Source organism: Gorilla gorilla, chromosome 10 (assembly GCF_029281585.2).
Source record: "Gorilla gorilla gorilla isolate KB3781 chromosome 10, NHGRI_mGorGor1-v2.1_pri, whole genome shotgun sequence".
Taxonomy (NCBI): domain Eukaryota; kingdom Metazoa; phylum Chordata; class Mammalia; order Primates; family Hominidae; genus Gorilla; species Gorilla gorilla.
The window spans coordinates 128,298,253-128,317,383 of NC_073234.2; the positions used below are offsets into that span (position 1 = coordinate 128,298,253).

At 42.5% G+C, this 19,131-nt stretch overlaps 1 protein-coding gene across 1 annotated transcript; it reads left to right on the top strand.

Moving 5' to 3' along the window:
* The first annotated feature begins 5,631 nt into the window (after positions 1-5,631).
* On the top strand, positions 5,632-18,360 carry OAS1 (2'-5'-oligoadenylate synthetase 1). Its single transcript, XM_004053925.5, is given in 7 exon segments — positions 5,632-5,918; positions 7,240-7,528; positions 9,751-9,935; positions 15,199-15,428; positions 16,237-16,390; positions 18,081-18,094; positions 18,096-18,360. Coding segments are annotated over 7 exon segments (1,200 nt in total). The 5' UTR covers positions 5,632-5,738; the 3' UTR covers positions 18,244-18,360.
* The last annotated feature ends 771 nt before the right edge of the window (positions 18,361-19,131 follow it).

Below are 19,131 nucleotides of genomic sequence, written 5' to 3' on the forward strand. Positions count from 1 at the left end.
CAGAAATTCAGCCAACATCTAGAGATGTTTGTTCTGAGTAGGAGTCAGAGGCAAGATCAAGTTGCTGCGGTCTGGTTTCCCATCAGGGATGACAAAGGGGAGGCCAGGAAAAGGGGCAGGTCACAGGGCTGGTGGTTCCTGGTGAAAGCAGTGCAGGCCCAATCGCGGCTGGGCTTAACGCCAAGTGGATTAAACACTCAATGCTCTGAAACCTGCCAGGCTGACCCCTGCTCAGCTCAATCAGATCTGCCAGGGACATTGGCTTGATGAGGTTAAGCAAGCCATTCAAGGTGATGGACACCCCAATTACCCTGATGTGATCATGACACATCATACACCTGTGTCCAAAATATTGCATGCACCCCATAAATATGTACAACTCTTATGTATTCATAATAATTAAAAATAATTTTTGACCAGGCATGGTGGCTCATGCCTGCAATCCCAGCACTTTGGGAGGCCAGGCAGGTGGATCACCTGAGGTCAGGAGTTCAAGACCAGCCTGGCCAATATGGTGAAATCCTGTCTCTACTAAAAATACAAAAAATTAGCCAGGCGTGGTGGCAGGCACCTGTAATCCTTGCTACTTGGGAGGCTGAGGCAGGAGAATCACTTGAACCTGGGAGGCGGAGGTAGTGGTGAGCTGAGATCGTGCCATTGCACTCCGGCTTAGGCAACAAGAGTGAAACTCCATCTCAAAAAAAAAAAAAAAACAATAATTTTTAAAAAGAGTACCATGAAAGCAAAAGTATGCACATAAGAGGTATGTTTTGGCCGGGTGCGGTGGCTCACGCCTGTAATCCCAGCACTTTGGGAGGCCGAGGCAGGTGGATCACAAGAGTTTGAGACCAGCCTGGCCAACATGGTGAAACCCCGTCTCTACTAAAAATACAAAAAATTAGCTGGGTGTGGTGGCAGACACCTGTAATCCCAGCTACTCGGGAGGCTGAGGGAGGAGAATTGCTTGATCCCAGGAGGTGGAGGTTGCAGTGAGCCAAGACTATGGCACTGCACTCCAGCCTGGGCAACAGAGTGAGACTCTGTCTCAAAAAAAAAGAAAAAAAGAGGTATCTTTTGCTTGGCTCTTGTCCATATCTGCTGTGTGATCTTGAATAAGTCACTTGCCCTTTTTGTTCTCTGACTACACAGGTAGACATCAGAGCATCATGATTCTCTATGTTAATTGTTACACCCCATAAATGTGCCGTTGTTTCTGAATCATTCGTTGAAGATCGAGACCTTTTTGCTGAGGACAGGCCCCCTGACTGGAGTCCCACACTATCTTTCTCTCAAAGCGCAAGAATGAGTGGTGTGTAATTTCCTGTTTCTGTTTCTTTAAAGGAAACAATAATTTAAAGCCACCTGCAAAGGCATGAAGGCATAATCCTGGGCAAAAGTGGATTTGTTTCAACTTATTTTCTCAATCTTCTATGGGATCATCTCACTCTTAGCTAATTCTACGCAATGCTTGCCTTTATTGCATCTTTCCAAAGAATTGGATGTTGGTTTCCTAAGGACAGCTCTCTTTTGCACTCATCTGTTTATAGATATATGTATTTAATCAAAAATATTTAACAACTGCAATTGCCATGAGGACATTTGGGAGCAAACAAAATTTTATTTATTTATTTAGAGACAGGGTCTCACTATGGGAGCAAACAAAGTCTTCTTTATTTATTTAGAGACAGCATCTAGCTATGTTGTCCAGGCTGGTCTCAAACTCTGGAGCTCAAGTGAGCCTCCTGCCTCCACCTCCGAAAGTGCTGGGATTACAAGCCTGAATCACTGCTCCTGGCCAGAATCTTTTTTTTTTTTTTTTCAGTTAATTTAGAAAGTTTATTTTGCCAAGGTTGAGGATGCCAACCCGTGACACAGCCTCAGGAGGTCCTAAGGACATGTGCCCAAGGCAGTCAGAGACAGTTTGGTTTTATACATTTTAGGGGACATGAGACATCAATCAACATATGTAAGATGAACATTGGTTTGGTCTGGAAAGGCGGGACAACTCGAAGTGGGGAGGGGGCTTTCAAGTCGTAGGTATATAAGACACAAATGGTTGCATTATTTTGAATTTCTGATTAGCCTCTCTGAAGGGGGCAATCAGAAATGCATTTATCTCAGTGAGCAGAGGGGTGATTTTGAATAGAACGGGAGGCAGGTTTGCCCTGAGCAATTCCCCAGCTTGACTTTTCCCTTTAGCTGAGTGATTTTGGGGCCCCAAGATATTTTCCTTTCACATTTCCTCCCTTTTCTTTTTAAAAATATTTTAGACAAAGCATTTTAGAAGAAAATGAGTCTCTAGTCTCAGGTTTCATCTGATTTCTCTTGGCTAGGATGGTTTATTACTATAGGGGTAAGTCCGGAGTTATTAGGAAAGCTCATTTTTAGAAGGTTGTAAAGTCTCATGTCCTACGAAGAGAAAATAGGGGGAGGAAGGGAGAACACAACAAACAAAAGAACAATCCTGGAAAATCAAGATACAGGCCAGAGTACTCCGAAGTTCACACATCAGCAGATAGGTATGAAACTGGCTTACGTCTGTAAATATGTAATTATTTTTTTCTGAGGTTTAAGTTGTCTAGCTCCAGTTTGCAGGGCTTTATAAAAGCACAACTTCGTTTTCAGTGATTCCAATTAGGGAAAATGGGGGAAAAAGAAGGAAAAAATTAAAAATATTATTTTGGAGACTTGTAGCCAAGAAAAATTAGAATTCAGTCCAAACTATAGAAAATAATAAAAATTGAAAAACATTAGGCAACACTAGAATGTAACAACAGGTGTACTATAGTTTTTGAAGCATAATCTTTCTCCAGTTTCCCATTTTTACTAAAGATGAATCATGGTAAGGGAGGAGACCACCCCTCACATTGTCTTATGCCTAATTTCTGCCTCCAAAGAAAGAAGAAGTAAAAACTAAAAGGCAGAAATGAAATCCACAAGCAGATAGCCTGGTGCCACACCCTGGGCCTGGTAGTTAAAGATCGACCCCTGACCTAATAGGTTATTTGCATTAAAAAGGCACTGTGAAGATCCCTGTCCTATTCTGTTCTGTTCTAATTACTGGTGTATGCAACCCCCAGTCACGTACCCCCTGCTTGCTCAATCCATCACGACCCTCTCACACGGACCCCCTTAGAGTTGTGAGCCCTTAAAAGGGACAAGAATTGCTCACTCAGGGAGCTCAGCTCTTGAGACAGGAGTCTTGCCCATTCTCCCGGCCGAATAAACCCCTTCCTTCTTTAACTCGGTGTCTGAGGGGTTTTGTCTGCGGCTCTTCCTGCTACAATGGCATGACTGGTTTGCTTTATCTAACTTGGCCTAATTTTTTGCATACAGTGCAGCAAGAATCTTCAACTAGTAAATGAAGTGAGTATTGCAAAGACAGCACCCCACCCCCATGGTGACATTTAGTCTTAGGCCAAAGTCAACATCTTATACAGTAGGAGTGGAGAGTGTCAACTCATGAATAATCTGGTTAAGAGGTTAAGGGGTTGTAAGAAAGATAGTTGGCATTTACAAAATATTTCATCCAACAAAAACAGGAAACACATTCTTCTCAAACTCACACAGAACATTCACCAAGACATATCATGCTCTGGGCTAGAAAACACACTTTAACAAATTTCAACAGAGATATGTTAAACAAAGCATGCCCTTTACTACAATGGAATTAAAAAAGAAACCCACAAAAGAAAGATAGCTGGAAAATTCCAAAACATATGGAGATTAAAGAACACACCTCTAAATAACACACGGGGCAAGGAAGAAGTCTCAAGAGAAATTTTAAAATATTTTGGGCTGGGCTCAGTGGCTCACGCCTATAATCCTAGCACTTTGGGAGGCTGAGGCAGATGGATCGCTTGAGCCCAGGAGTTCGAGACCAGACTGGGCCTCATGCAGAAACCCCATCTCTACAAAAAATACAAAAATTAGCCAGGCATGGTGGCATGTACGTGTAGTCCCAGCTACTTGGGAGGCTGAGGTGGGAGGATCACCTGAGCCCAGGAGGTCAAGGCTGCAGTGAGCTAAGATTGTGCCACTGCACCCCAGCCTGGGCAACAGAGTGAGACCCTGTCTCAACAAAATAAATAAATATATTTTGAATTAAATTAAAATGAAAAAACAGCCTATCAAAAAGTGTGGGATGTAGTGAAAGTAGTGTTTAGAGGGAAAGTTATAGCATTGAATGCATATATTACGAGAAGAAAGATCTAACTCAGAGAGTGATGAACAGGTGAGGCATAGGGGGTTTTAAGGTAGTGAAACTGTTGCAGGGCAGGGGAGCCCCAAAACTGGGACACCGTCCAGGAAGGTTCTTGGCTTCATCCAGGAAGGAATTCAAGGGTGAGCTAGAGGAGGAAGAAAAAGGTTTATTGAGGCAGCAGGGTTACAGTTCTGTGACTGTCCCTGCAGAGCAGGGCCACCCCATAGGCAGTGCCTGGAGAGCAGCAGCTCGGGGCAGTTCTATAGTCACATTCATACCCACTTTTAAATATGTGCAAATTAAAGGCAGGTTATTCAGAAATTTCTAGAAGAAGGGTGGTAACTGGGTCATTGCCAGGGAATGAGTAAACTGTTCATGGTGCTGGTGCTCATGCCAGCCAGTCTTCAATCTGGCCCTGAGTCAAGCCCCACCTCCTATCTCAAAACTATTCTGCATGGTGCTGTAATGGTGGATACATGACATGTTATGTTTGGCAAAATCCATAGAACTGTAGGACACAAGAGTGAACCTTAATGTAAACCTTAATGTAAATGGACTTTTGTTAATTATGATGTATTAATATCAATTCATCAATTGTAACAAATGTATCACAGTACTGTTAATAATAGAGGAACTTATTGGCAGGAGAGAGAGCTTATGGAACTCTCTGCACATTCAGCTCAATATTTCTGTAAGCCTAAAACTGCTGTGAGAAATAAAATCCAACCTGGGCAACATAGCAAGACCTTGTCTCTACAAAAAATAAAAAATGAGCTGGGTGCAGTAACGCATGCCTGTAGTCCCAGGTATTCAGGAGGCTGGGGCAGGAGGATCGCTTGAACCCAGGAAGTTGAGGTTGCAGTGAGTCATGATCATGCCCCTGCACTCCAGCCTGGGTAACAAAGCAAGATCCTGTCTCCAAAAAATAATAAAATAAAATAAAAATCTACTAACTGAAAGGGAAAAAAGCATAGTATAATACCATTCTTAACAAAAAGAAAAGAGACCTGTGTTTGTGTGTGTGTTAACATTTGAAAAAAATCTGGAAAGCTCTATATCAAAACGTTTATAGAGGCAATTTTGTAGTGTTAGAATCACATATGATCTTTCCACTTCCTGGTTTTTCTGACTTTTTTTCTTTTTGCAGTGGGCATGCATTGCTGGAAAATACCACAGACAACTGTGAAAGGATTTCATCAGCAACAAAAAAAAGATAAAGAAGGAAACACAAAATCTGTTAAATAAGATTTATGTTGGCTGGAGGTTAAAATGCATTTCCAGAGCAGAGTTCAGAGAAAGGCTGGGCTGCTTGTTGCTGGTTAAAGGACAAAGGGTAAGTTTCAGGAAGCAGAAGAGTGAGCAGATGAAATTCAGCACTGGGATCAGGGGAGTGTCTGATTTGCAAAAGGAAAGTGCAAAGACAGCTCCTCCCTTCTGAGGAAACGAAACCAACAGCAGTCCAAGCTCAGTCAGCAGAAGAGATAAAAGCAAACAGGTCTGGGAGGCAGTTCTGTTGCCACTCTCTCTCCTGTCAATGATGGATCTCAGAAATACCCCAGCCAAATCTCTGGACAAGTTCATTGAAGACTATCTCTTGCCAGACACGTGTTTCCGCATGCAAATCAACCATGCCATTGACATCATCTGTGGGTTCCTGAAGGAAAGGTGCTTCCGAGGTAGCTCCTACCCTGTGTGTGTGTCCAAGGTGGTAAAGGTGAGTCCAGGCCTGCCTGGCCAGGGGAGGGGTGGCTGAATGTGCAAGAGTTGAGATTGAGAATGAGAGAGAGAGAGAGAGAGAGAAGCAAAAACCTAGAACCCAGGGTGCAAATGTGAGTACAGAGAGCTGAGATCTTCTAGGCTGGTGGTTTCTTATTTATCCACACAGCACGTTAAAATAGATTCTGGGGTGAAATCCTACATCCCTATTATCAACAAGTGAGCCTCCCCCCTACTTCCCACTGAAGTTTATGAACCACTGTCCTGGGCGATGCCCATTTCAGAAATAGGGAACTGAATCCCAGCTCTGGTAAACAGTTTGCTAATTAGTGGCCAGGCTAGGGGCTCACCATTTCTGCAGCGAAGAATCATATATTTTGAAAGCAAATAGCACCTGCTGGCTGCGAGACCTTGAGCAAGTCACTTAACTACTCTGTGTTCCAATTTCCTCAGCCACAATCCCCAATACTGTCGCAGTCTTGCCAGTGCACCTTAATGTAGCAGCTTCTCACTGAATTAGTACCCAAGGTTCTTTGTCCTGCATCCAAGAAAATTAAGGAACATGGACACAAACGTGAGCTTGGAGCAAAAGTTCAGTAAGCAAAAGAAGAAAGCTGTCTCCACTGTGGAGAGGGAAGTCTGAGTGGATTGCCAGATTGCAGCTGAATGCAAAAAACTTTTATAAGAAATCACTCTCCTCCCTGTAACTGTTTGAGAAACTTTTTATCAGTAAAGCTGTGCAACTTCCCTTACCTTATGCAGCTGTGGGTATATCTCTAGGCAAGCATAAAGCGCTGCTTCTCTTGTATGTATAACTGTGGATTTGTTTTAGGTAAGCCCCACTCCCTGCGCCAGTTTCAGGCAGGCCGCTCCTCCAGGGCCCAGCCTTGACCATTTACCTAACTGATTTTTCCTCTACTTCCCCTCAATACCTCATAGGGCCGTGCAGATTAAGTAAAATAGTAAGTGTGAACCACCCAGCATAAGCCAGTCCTGGGCATCGTAAAGGACAATGGGAAAAGAACACAGATCCTGGAAGAAGGCCCCCAGGTTTGAATTGTATTTGCCACCTACTAGCTGGGTGATGGGGCTGATATATTTTCTCACTGAGCATCCATTTTCCCATCTGTAAAATGGGAACTAATGATAATGGCATCCAAATCATAGCATCATTGTGAGCATTATAGGAGTTTAAGACATGCAATGCCTTCAGAACAGTGGCTAGTGCTCCATAGTGCTCCACTAGATTGCTCCTGTCATTTTATTTAGGGAGGTTTGCCTCACTAAGCATCAATTATTATTTTTGTCGTCTTTTTCAGGGTGGCTCCTCGGGCAAGGGCACCGCCCTCAGAGGCCGATCTGACGCTGACCTGGTTGTCTTCCTCAGTCCTCTCACCACTTTTCAGGATCAGTTAAATCGCCGGGGAGAGTTCATCCAGGAAATTAGGAGACAGCTGGAAGCCTGTCAAAGAGAGAGAGCATTTTCCGTGAAGTTTGAAGTCCAGGCTCCACGCTGGGGCAACCCCTGTGCGCTCAGCTTCGTACTGAGTTCGCTCCAGCTCGGGGAGGGGGTGGAGTTCGATGTGCTGCCTGCCTTTGATGCCCTGGGTGAGAGCTCCCAGCTTCTTTTTCTCCCTCTTCCCATTTCTGAGCAGAAATCTCCCACAGTTTGAGAGCTTTTTGCCCCAACAGGGCATCTCTCTAAAGCAGGGTGGGAGATCTTAGGATCTGTCCCGGGGCAAGAATGAATACGGTCATGATCTATCACAGGAAAGACATTAAACAGCAAATTGGCATAATGTGGGGACAAAGACATTTCTTACAGAACATCTGCAAGGCTTACTGGTTCTGTTTAAGGCAAAATGTGTGAATTTTATCTTTCTAAAATCAGGCAGCAAAGATGTGGCTTAAACTTCATGTTACTCTCATCTTTGTCCCAACATGAGATCTCATCAAACGTATGCAGCACGTTGGGAGATAGATATTTATAATCTGCAGGAACATTTGGACAGGAAGTGTAACCTCTCAGAGGCTCCCTTGCCACATCAGGAGAATTGGTAAAACCACACTACCTGTATCGTATCATTATTTTAAGTGATAAATGATCATCTACATTCAGCTCTGATGAGTAATAGGTGTTCAAAAATAGGAACTTCCAGCCAAGTGTGGTGGCTCATGCTTGTAATTCCAACACTTTTGGAGGCTGAGGCAGGAGGGTCGCTTGAGCCCAGGAGTTCAAGACCAGCCTGGGCAGCAAAGTGAAACCTCATCTCTACTAAAAATTTTAAAACATTAGCCAAGTGTGGTGGTACCTGCCTGTGGTCGCAGCTATTCAGGACGCTGAGACTGAACGATCACATGAGGCCAGCCAAGGATTCGAGGTGTCAGTGAGCCACGAATGTACCACTGCACTCCATCCTAGGCACAGAGCAAGAGCAAGACCCTGTCTCAATCAATCAGTCAATCAGTCAAAACTGTGAATTTCCCAGCTGTATATGAAGGCACCTCAGAACACCACAGTGAACTCACAGAGGGACACGGAATAGTTTAGATTTTAATTTTTTGAGGGAAATGCGATGACATCTGTCACACACCACAGAAACAGCTACTATTAAACTGAACTTACTGATTAGTGGCTACTAATTAATAGTTGGTCATTAAGCAGTAATTAGTGATTAATTATCAAGTAATTAGGACTTCATTAAAGGAACTGTCACAGTTTCCTTTAGTCCTAGGGCAGCCATGAAAAAAAAAAATGCTGACTCTCCAAAGACACCAGGGTATGAGAAAGTTTTGGATTCTCTCCTTTGTGCCATCTCCTGTGTTGGGGGCTGAAGTACAATGGTTGTAAAAGACAAGAGGGAGAAGGCTGGTCACAGTGGCTCATGCCTGTAATCTCAGCACTTTGGGAGGCCAAAGTGGGGGGATCACTTGAAGTCAGGAATTCAAGACCAGCCTGGCCAACATGGTGAAATCTCACATCTACTAAAAATATAAAAATTAGCTGGGCGTGGTGGTGTGTGCCTGTAATCACAGCTACTCGGGAGGCTGAGGCAGGAGAATTGCTTGAACCCAGGAGATGGAGGTTGCAAACAGCCAAGATCATGCCATTGCACTCCAGCCTGGGCAACAGAGTGAGACTCCATCTCGAAAAAAAGAAAAAAGAAAAGAACATAAGGAGTGATTAAAAAAAAAAGAAAAAAAACTAAGTAGGGTGAAACAATAGATAGCCATGGGGGTTAGGGAGCTTTTTTAGACAGGGTCGTGAGGGAGGGTCCCTGAGCCTGAGTGATGAGAAGGAGTGAGCCTTGGGAAGATCTGGAGGTTCTGGGAAGAGAAATGGCAAGTGAAGAGGCCCTGAAGCAGCAATGACCATGGCACATTTGAGGAAGAGAGAAAAAGTCAGAGAAGTAGAAAGTGGGCAAAGGAAGCAAGACAGGAGGTGAGGTGGGAGAGGTTCCAGAGACAAGATCACACCAGACATCATTGGCCACCATAAGATCTTTGGGTTTTAAAATTCCAGATGTTATGGAATGCAGGAAGCAGCATGATCAGCAGCATTCTCTAGGTGCCAGGTTGAGAACAGGCTGTGGGGGAACCTGTAAAGAGGTTGCTGCCATAGTTCTGGCGAGTGACGGTGGTGGCTTGGATGGGGTGATGGCAGTGGAGAGGGCAGGAGGGAGGATCAGGAATGGACCTCAAGACTTCCCAGCCCTGGGTCTGCTGCACTTTTCAATCAAACCCCATGGCCAGGGAGATTGTCCCCTCAGGGTGACTGAAGGAAATTCAGAGAAGAGCTGACACCTAAGTTGTAGATTTTGCCCGAACAGGTCAGTTGACTGGCGGCTATAAACCTAACCCCCAAATCTATGTCAAGCTCATCAAGGAGTGCACCTACCTGCAGAAAGAGGGCGAGTTCTCCACCTGCTTCACAGAACTACAGAGAGACTTCCTGAAGCAGCGCCCCACCAAGCTCAAGAGCCTCATCCGCCTAGTCAAGCACTGGTACCAAAATGTATGGCCCTCCCACCAGGCCTGGTGGGTCCTGTCTCAACTGGGAGCAGAGGAGGGGTGGGGGGAGCAGAGAAAGAAGGGAGTGAAGGGAAGAGGAGGGGGAGTGGTGGAGGGAAATAGAGGGATGGAAAAAGGAGAGAAAGGAAAAAGAGGTGGAGAGAGGAGCCTGCAACAGAAGGGAGAATGAAAGGGAAGGAAGAGAGAAAGGAAGGGATTTTGGTGTTCTGTTCACTGCTGTATCCCCAGAACTTAAAACAGAGCCTGGTGCATAATAGGTGTAAATAACTGTTGAATAAATGAATCAATGCTACACACACACACACACACGCACACACACATGCACGCACACACACACAGAGAGAGAGTCAACCACACTCTTCAGAAGGTGGATAAGTTAAAACAAGAGTTTCAAACAAATATATGTTCGGATGCCCTTTCCTCCCACTTACTGGCTGGCTGGCCTTAAGTAAGCAACTTAACCTTTCTGTTCTTTCTGCTTTCTTATCTGCAACGAGTAGCATGCCATAGCTAGAGTAACACAGCATATAGTTGGTCCTGATAAATGTAGCATATTTTAGCCACCATAGGAGTACACGTAATAAAAGCTAACATGTAGTATGTGCTTAGCTTATCTATGTTTTGTGGATGTGATACAATTTTCTGTTCACTTTTAAATGCCCTGCATCTTAGTCAATTTTAACAGTGATTCTGTAAGTTAGATAAGGTTAGGCATTATTATTAAACCCATTTTACACCAAGAGAAACTTGGGTCAAAAAGAGAAACTCCTGAGTCACATGGCTCATTCGGCCAATAAGTAGCAGAAGTAAAATCTGAATTTGGCTGGGCGCGGTAGCTCACACCAGTAATCCCAGCACTTTGGGAAGCCAAGGCAGGTAGATTGCTTGAGCCCAGGAGTTCAAGACTAGCCTGAGCAACATGGCAAAACCTCGTCTCTACAAAATAAACTAAAAATTTAGCCAGGTGTGATGGTGAGCACCTGTAGCCCCAGCTACTGGGTAGGCTGAGGTGGGAGGATTGCTTGAGCCTGGGAGGAGGAGGTTGCAGTAAGTCAGGATTGCACTACTGCACTCCAGCCTGTGTGACAGAGCAAGATCTTCTCTCAAACAAACAAAAACTCGAATTTGGGTCTATTGACTTAAGAGTTTGCCTGATAATAATAGGCATTCAATGTATATTTCTTGAATGAACGAATGAATGAAAATAATCAGGAATAAACTTTCCAATTTAAAAGTAACACCTCTAGGTAAAAAAAGACAATCATTTAGTTGCCAGACTTCTAAGTGTTTGCTGTTCCATGAATTGTAATCATGGAGCCTGAGCATTGCAGAATTTACAAAAGCAGTTCCTGACAAAAGCAGCACTGCCCCCAGGGACATATTGAAAATTAATGAGGGTGTTTTTGGTAACCATGGTGATGGGAGGACATGGGTGCTACTTATATTTAGTGGAAAGAAGACAAGAATGCTAGTTATTGTACAATGATCAAGAGAGTCCTGCACAGCCAAGAATTGTCTTTTTCTTTCTTTCTTGATGCTGTTCTCCTTTAAAACAAGACAAGATTAACAATAATTTAACTCCACTAACCACCATCATCACCACCTCCAACTTATATGCTACATATCTTGTATATTTCAAGTCTGTTTATATTTTCAAGTGCCTCAAAGTATTATTGTTTTATAGCCAAATGTTTAGTTAATCTGCTCACAGATTTACCACTTTCTTCACTATTCATTCTTTCTTACACCTCTAACATTCCATCTGGGGTAATTTTCCTAAATGATCATGCATCCTTTGGGATTTCTTTTGATGATGGTCTATTGGTAGTAAACTCTCTCAGTTATTGTTTGTCTGAAAATGTCATGCTTTTGCCTTCATTGTTGAAGGGTGCTTTTGTTGGGTGGTCATTTTAGTATATTGAATATATCATTCCATCTTCCAGTGTCATCATTAAAAAGTCAGCTGCCAGTCTAACTGCAGCTCTTTTATAAGTAACCTATCTTATTCTTCTGGCTGCATGTAAAAGTTTTCTCTTTGTCTTTGATTTTGTTTAGCTTCAGTCTGCTGTGTCTTCATGATGGGTTCCTATTGTTTGTCCTGATTGGGATTCCGTTAAGATTCTTGAATCTGTGGGTAGATATCTTTAATCAGTTTTGAAACTTCTCAGCCATTCTTCTAAAATATTGATTCTCCCTCATTCTCTCCTCACCTTCTGGAATTCCAATTAAATGTATGTTAGACCCTACTCTATCTTTCATATCTCTATACTCTCTTCTGTGTTTTTCATCCTTTTGTCTATTTTTCCATGCTTTATTCTGAATAGTTCCTTCTAATCTACCTTCCAATTAACTAATTTTCTCTTTAGCTGTATCTAATTTGCTGTAATTAATTACAGTTGTCATTTTTATCCTAAAATTTCTATTTCATATTTTTGTATCTGCCATGGTACTTCTTATGGCTTTTAATTCCCTGCTAACTATTTAAAGTTCTTATTTTATCCTGTGAATATGATATTACTAGTTATTTTATTTTTAATTTTTATTATTTGTTAATCTTATGTTTTATTTACACTTCTTTTCTGTGACATGAGCACACACAGATTCATGTGTATACATATATGGCTCTGATACCTCTCCTTTCCTGTCCTCATTCAAACCACTGATCACAGAGAGAGGACTATTTTTTTTATTTTTAATTTTTCTATTTCAATAGGTTTTTGGGGGAACAGGTGGTGTTTGGTTACATGAATAAGTTCTTTAGTGGTGATTTTGGTGCACCCATCACCCAAACAGTGTACACTGTACCCAATATGTAATCTTTTAACCCTTGCCACACCCCACCCTTTCCCCCCAGTCCCCAAAGTCCCATGTATCATTCTTATGCCTTTGCTTCCTCATAGCTTAGCTCCCACATATGAGTGAGAACATACAATGTTTGGTTTTCCATTCCTGAGTTATTTAATTAAAATAATAGTATCCAATTCCATCCAGGTTGCTGTGAATGCCATTATTTTGTTCCTTTTTATGGTTGAGTAGTATTCCATGGTGTGTTTGTGTGTGTATAACATTTTTCTTTATCCACTCATTGATTGATGGGCATTTGGGCTGGTTCCATATTTTTGCAATTGCAAATTGTGCTGTTATAAACATGTGTGTGCAAGTATCTTTTTTGTATAACGACTTCTTTTCCTCCGGGTAGATACCTAGTAGTGGGATTGCTGGATCAAATGGTAGATCTACTTTTAGTTCTATAAGGAATCTCCATACTGTTTTCCATAGTGGTTGTATGAGTTTACATTCCCACCAATGGTGTAAAAGTGTTCCCTTTTCATCACATCCACACCAACATCTATTATTGTTTGATTTTTTATTATGACCATTCTTGCAGGAGTGAGGTGGTATCACATTGTGGTTTTGATTTGCATTTCCCTGATAATTAGGGATGTTGAGCATTTTTCCATATGCTTGTTGGTATTTGTTTTTTTTTTAATTATTATACTTTAAGTTTTAGGGTACATGTGCACAATGTGCAGGTTAGTCACATATGTATACATGTGCCATGCTGGTGTGCTGCACCCATTAACCCGTCATTTAGCATTAGGTATATCTCCTAATGCTATCCCTCCCCCCTTCCCCCAACCCCGCTTCTTGGTATTTGTATATCTTCATTTGAGAATTCTCTGTTCATGTCCTTAGCCCACTTTTTGATGAGATTTTTTTTTCTTGCTGATTCGTTTGAGTTCTTTGTAGATTCTGGATATTAGTTGGATGTATAGATTGTGAAGATTTTCTCCCATTCTGTGGGTTGTCTGTTAACTCTGCTAATTATTTCTTTTGCTTTGCAGAAGCTTTTTAGTTTAATTAAGTCCCATCTATTTATCTTTGTTTTTGTTGCATTTGCTTTTGGGTTCTTGGTCATGAAGTCTTTGCCTAAGCCAATGTGTAGGAGGGTTTTTCCAATGTTATCTTCTAGAATCTTTATGGTTTCAGGTCTTAGATTTAAGTATTTGATCGATTTTGAGTTGAATTTTGTATAAGGGGAGAGAGAAGGATTCAGTTTCATTCTTCTACATGCAACTTGCCAATTATCCTAGGACCATTTGTTGAATAGGGTGTCCTTTCCCCATTTTATGTTTTTGTTTGGTTTGTCAAAGATCAGTTGGCTGTAAGTGTTTGGCTTTATTTCTGGGTTATCTATTCTGTTCCATTTGTCTACGTGACTATTTTTATACCAGTACCATGTTGTTTTGGTGACTATGGCCTTACAGTATAGTTTGAAGTCTGGTAATGTAATGCCTCCAGATTTGTTCTTTTTACTTAGTCTTGCTTTGGCTATGTGAGCTCTTTTTTGGTGCCATATGAATTTTAGGATTGTTTTTCCTAGTTCTGTGAAGAATGATGGTGGTATTTTGATGGGAATTGTATTGAATTTGTATATTGTTTTTGGCAGTATGGTCATTTTCACAATATTGATTCTACCCATTCATGAGCATGGGATGTGTTTCCATTTGTTTGTGTCATCTATGATTTCTTTCAGCAATGTTTTGTAGATTTCCTTGTAGAGTTCCTAGTTATTTTAAAGTCTGTGTTCAGTCTTTCAGCATTTAGAGTTTGTAGGTTTATTACTATTTCTCTTCTTTCTGTTGGTCATAACTCTTAGTGTTTTGTTTCCTTGTGTGCCTGGTTACATATGTGCTGGTCATTGTATTTGAAAATTATGTGTGAAATAATTTGAGGTTTTGGATTATGTATATTCCTCCAGAAAGAATTTCATTTGCTTCTATGCATTTCTTAGGAACATTACAAGTCCTTCTTCTCAGTTAATTTTCATAGTATCTTTATAAGATAGGTGCTATTACAACCACTCACTTAGCAGATGAAAATAATGAGGCTCTGAGAGTCTAAGTCATCTACTTAGAATTGGACAACGGTGAAGCCAGGATTCAAACCCACATCAATAAGAATCCAGCACTCTTAACAAGGGGCCAGTACACTTTTTTAAAAAATAAAAGGCTAGATAGCAAATATTTTAGACTTTGTGGACTGCACAGCCTCTGTTGCAACTATTCAACCCTGCCTTTGTAGCATGAATGCAGTCATAAACTATACGTAAATGAATGAGCCTGGATTCGTTCCAAGGAAACTTTATAAAAACAGGTGGCAGGCTGGATTTGGCCCATGAGAAGTGTAGTTTACACAAAAGTTGAGCAAACCAATTTTTTTCTGATTGTTTTTCCTCTTCTCAGTGTAAGAAGAAGCTTGGGAAGCTGCCACCTCAGTATGCCCTGGAGCTCCTGACGGTCTATGCTTGGGAGCAAGGGAGCATGAAAACACATTTCAACACAGCCCAGGGATTTCGGACGGTCTTGGAATTAGTCATAAACTACCAGCAACTCTGCATCTACTGGACAAAGTATTATGACTTTAAAAACCCCATTATTGAAAAGTACCTGAGAAGACAGCTCAGGAAACCCAGGTATGCTATCCCCACATGGCTTAGCTCCCCTATGTAAATGAACACCTGGATACAGGTACAGTGCCTTGGAAATGGAGGAGGTGGGAGGGCTCCCCACTTAGTGAGAATCTCCTGTTGCCCATCATTGTACTGGGCATTTTATTACTGCCATCTGTTTTAAACACCTACCTCCAACCCTGTGAGGCAGGCACTATGCCAATTATTTTACAGGTGAGTAAACTGAGGTTCTGAGAGGTAAGGAGCTTGTCCAACCCTTAACAGAAAATGAGTAAAATAGCTGCAATTTGAACTGAAATAAGAACAGCAGCAACAACAATGATAGTAATTGCTCCCAGGTATTGAAAGCTTGTTGTAAGACTAACACATGCTAATATAATAGTAAAAATTATTATCAATATTACTGATATGTATGTTATGTTCTAGTCACTGTGCTGAGCATTTCACATAACTGGGCTTTTTCTATCCTCACAGCATAGCCTTTGAGATAGGTATGTGGAACTATTCCCATTTTACAGATAAGAATCCTGAGGCTTAGAGAGTTCAAGTGACCTACCCAAGGGCACATCACTGATAAAGGGCAGAGGTGGGATTCAAACCCACATCTGTCAGGTGCAAGTGCAAGGCTCCTTCTCCTCATGCTCACTGCCTGCTGGGGAATAGGGCACTGGGGACATACCCCAGGGAGCCCTTCCTCATGTTCTGAGTCCCAGTTCATCCCATGCTGCTATTTTGCTCTCCCAGGAGCATCTGGACTCCCTAGACAGAGCCCCAGCTTCTCACCTGTCCCTCTCTAAATACTGCCCTGCAGGCCTGTGATCCTGGACCCGGCAGACCCTACAGGAAACTTGGGTGGTGGAGACCCAAAGGGTTGGAGGCAGCTGGCACAAGAGGCTGAGGCCTGGCTGAATTACCCATGCTTTAAGAATTGGGATGGGTCCCCAGTGAGCTCCTGGATTCTGCTGGTGAGACCTCCTGCTTCCTCCCTGCCATTCATCCCTGCCCCTCTCCACAAAGCTTGAGACATATAGCTGGAGACCATTCTTTCCAAAGAACTTACCTCTTGCCAAAGGCCATTTATATTCATATAGTGACAGGCTGTGCTCCATATTTTACAGTCATTTTGGTCACAATCGAGGGTTTCTGGAATTTTCACATCCCTTGTCCAGAATTCATTCCCCTAAGAGTAATAATAAATAATCTCTAACACCATTTATTGACTATCTGCTTCGGGCTCAGGTTCTGTCCTAAGCCCTTTAATATGCACTCTCTCATTTAATATTCACAACAATCCCATGAGGCATTTTAAAAAAAATTTTATTATTTTAGATTCAGAGGGCACATGTGCCATTTGTTACACAGCTATATTGTGTAATGGTGGGGTTTGGGCCTCTATTGATCCTGTCACCCAAATAGTGAACAGAGTACCCAAAAAGAATTTTTTCAACCTTTGCCCTTCTCCCTTCCTCCTCCCTTTTGGAGTCCCTAGTGTCTATTGTTCCCATCTTTAGCAGATGTTAAGTATTTGATTTTCTGTTTCTGGGTTAATTCACTTCGGATAATGGCCTCCAGCTGCAACCATGATTTCATTCTTTCTTATGGCTGCATAATACTCCATGGTGTAGATATACCACACTTTCTTTATCCAGTTCACATTGATGGGCACTTAAGTTGATTCCATGACTTTGCTATTGTGAATAGCACTGCGATAAACATACGAGTGCCGGTGTCTTTTGATAGAATGATTTCTTTTCCTTTGGGTAGATACCGAGTAGTGGGATTGCTGGGTTGAATGGACATTCTATTTTTAGTTATTTGAAAAGTCCCATGAGGCATGTTTTCTATCATTCCCATCTTACAGATGAGACAAAGGCTCAGAGAGGTGAGGTCACTTGCTCAAGGACATCAGCTAACAAGTGGTGGAAATGGAATTCAAACTCAGTGGACTCTAAAGCCAGTGCTCATGTCACTGTGCTAAACAGCCTGCCTTGTCACATCCCCACCTCTCATCTGGCCAATGGGAGACTCTGAGCAGCTGAGTGACTTGGGTTGTCATACAGCTAAACAGGGGCAAAGGACCCAGTCTTGGATCTTTCCACCTCCAAGCAGGAATCTGTCTGATTCCAGGGGATTGATGATGTTGCAGATGGCTAGGAAGCAGACTCCAGGATGGAATTTAGTATGCAGGATGTTCTGGGGGAGAGCCACTGGAACCAGCACTCAGGGAAAGGGGGGAAGAAAGGATAGGAAGGAAGCATGAAAGAGAATAGGGAGAAGTGAACAGGGATGCAGAGCAAATGCCAGTTTCAGCCAACTCCAAGGACAGCCCTGGAGCTGGAATGGTGCCTTTAGAGCTGCCCCATGGTGACAGAGGTGGCCAGGCCTCTATACCCCTACGTGGATCACTCACTGTGCTTGGGCACCTTGGGAAAGGGCATGGCCTTGAGCAAAAGGCTCTCTGCAGCTGAGGCAACCCCTAAAAGGGCTGACGGCTGAAGTCTGTCTGCTGACCACTGTCCCAGCAGCTGGGGTTTGTTAGTCCTTCCTCAAAGGGGGATCCAGATGGCATGTCACAGTGTCTACCGTAAATGCTCACTGAATCCAGCTGCAATGCAGGAAGACTCCCTGATGTGATCATGTGTCTCACCCTTTCAGGCTGAAAGCGACAGTGGACGATGAGACCGACGATCCCAGGAGGTATCAGAAATATGGTTACATTGGAACACATGAGTACCCTCATTTCTCTCATAGACCCAGCACACTCCAGGCAGCATCCACCCCACAGGCAGAAGAGGACTGGACCTGCACCATCCTCTGAATGCCAGTGCATCTTGGGGGAAAGGGCTCCAGTGTTATCTGGACCAGTTCCTTCATTTTCAGGTGGGACTCTTGATCCAGAGAGGACAAAGCTCCTCAGTGAGCTGGTGTATAATCCAGGACAGAACCCAGGTCTCCTGACTCCTGGCCTTCTATGCCCTCTATCCTATCATAGATAACATTCTCCACAGCCTCACTTCATTCCACCTATTCTCTGAAAATATTCCCTGAGAGAGAACAGAGAGATTTAGATAAGAGAATGAAATTCCAGCCTTGACTTTCTTCTGTGCACCTGATGGGAGGGTTATGTCTAATGTATTATCAATAACAGTAAAAATAAAGCAAATGCCATTTATTGGGTGTTTATTAACTTCAAGGCACAGAGCCAAGAAGTACAGATGCATATCTAGGGTTATTGTGTGTGTATATACATTGATTCAACAAGAAATATTTATTGAGCACTTACTATGTGCCAAGCATAGCTCTGGGCACTGGGAATATAGCAATGCACAAAAGCAGACAGAAATCCCTGTCCTCATGACCCTGCAGAGCCAAGACTTCCAGAATTTTTTAAATAAAAAAATCCCTGTCCTCATGGAGTTGACATTTGTGCAAAACATCTTAATGTTAGATGGTTTTCCTATTACTAATAATTCTGAAATAAGCATCCTTGATTTATCCTTTCTCCATATCTCTGAGAAAAATTATAGAACCTCCCTGTGTGACACAGCAGCCACTAGCCACATGTATCAAATGCTTAAAATGTAGCTAGTCTAAATCTACATGTGCTGTGAGTGCAAGGTATATACTTGGTTTCAAAGACTTAGTACAAATGAAAAGAATGCCAAGTTCTTGCCAACTGATAATTTTTTAAATTGTGGCTGAAATG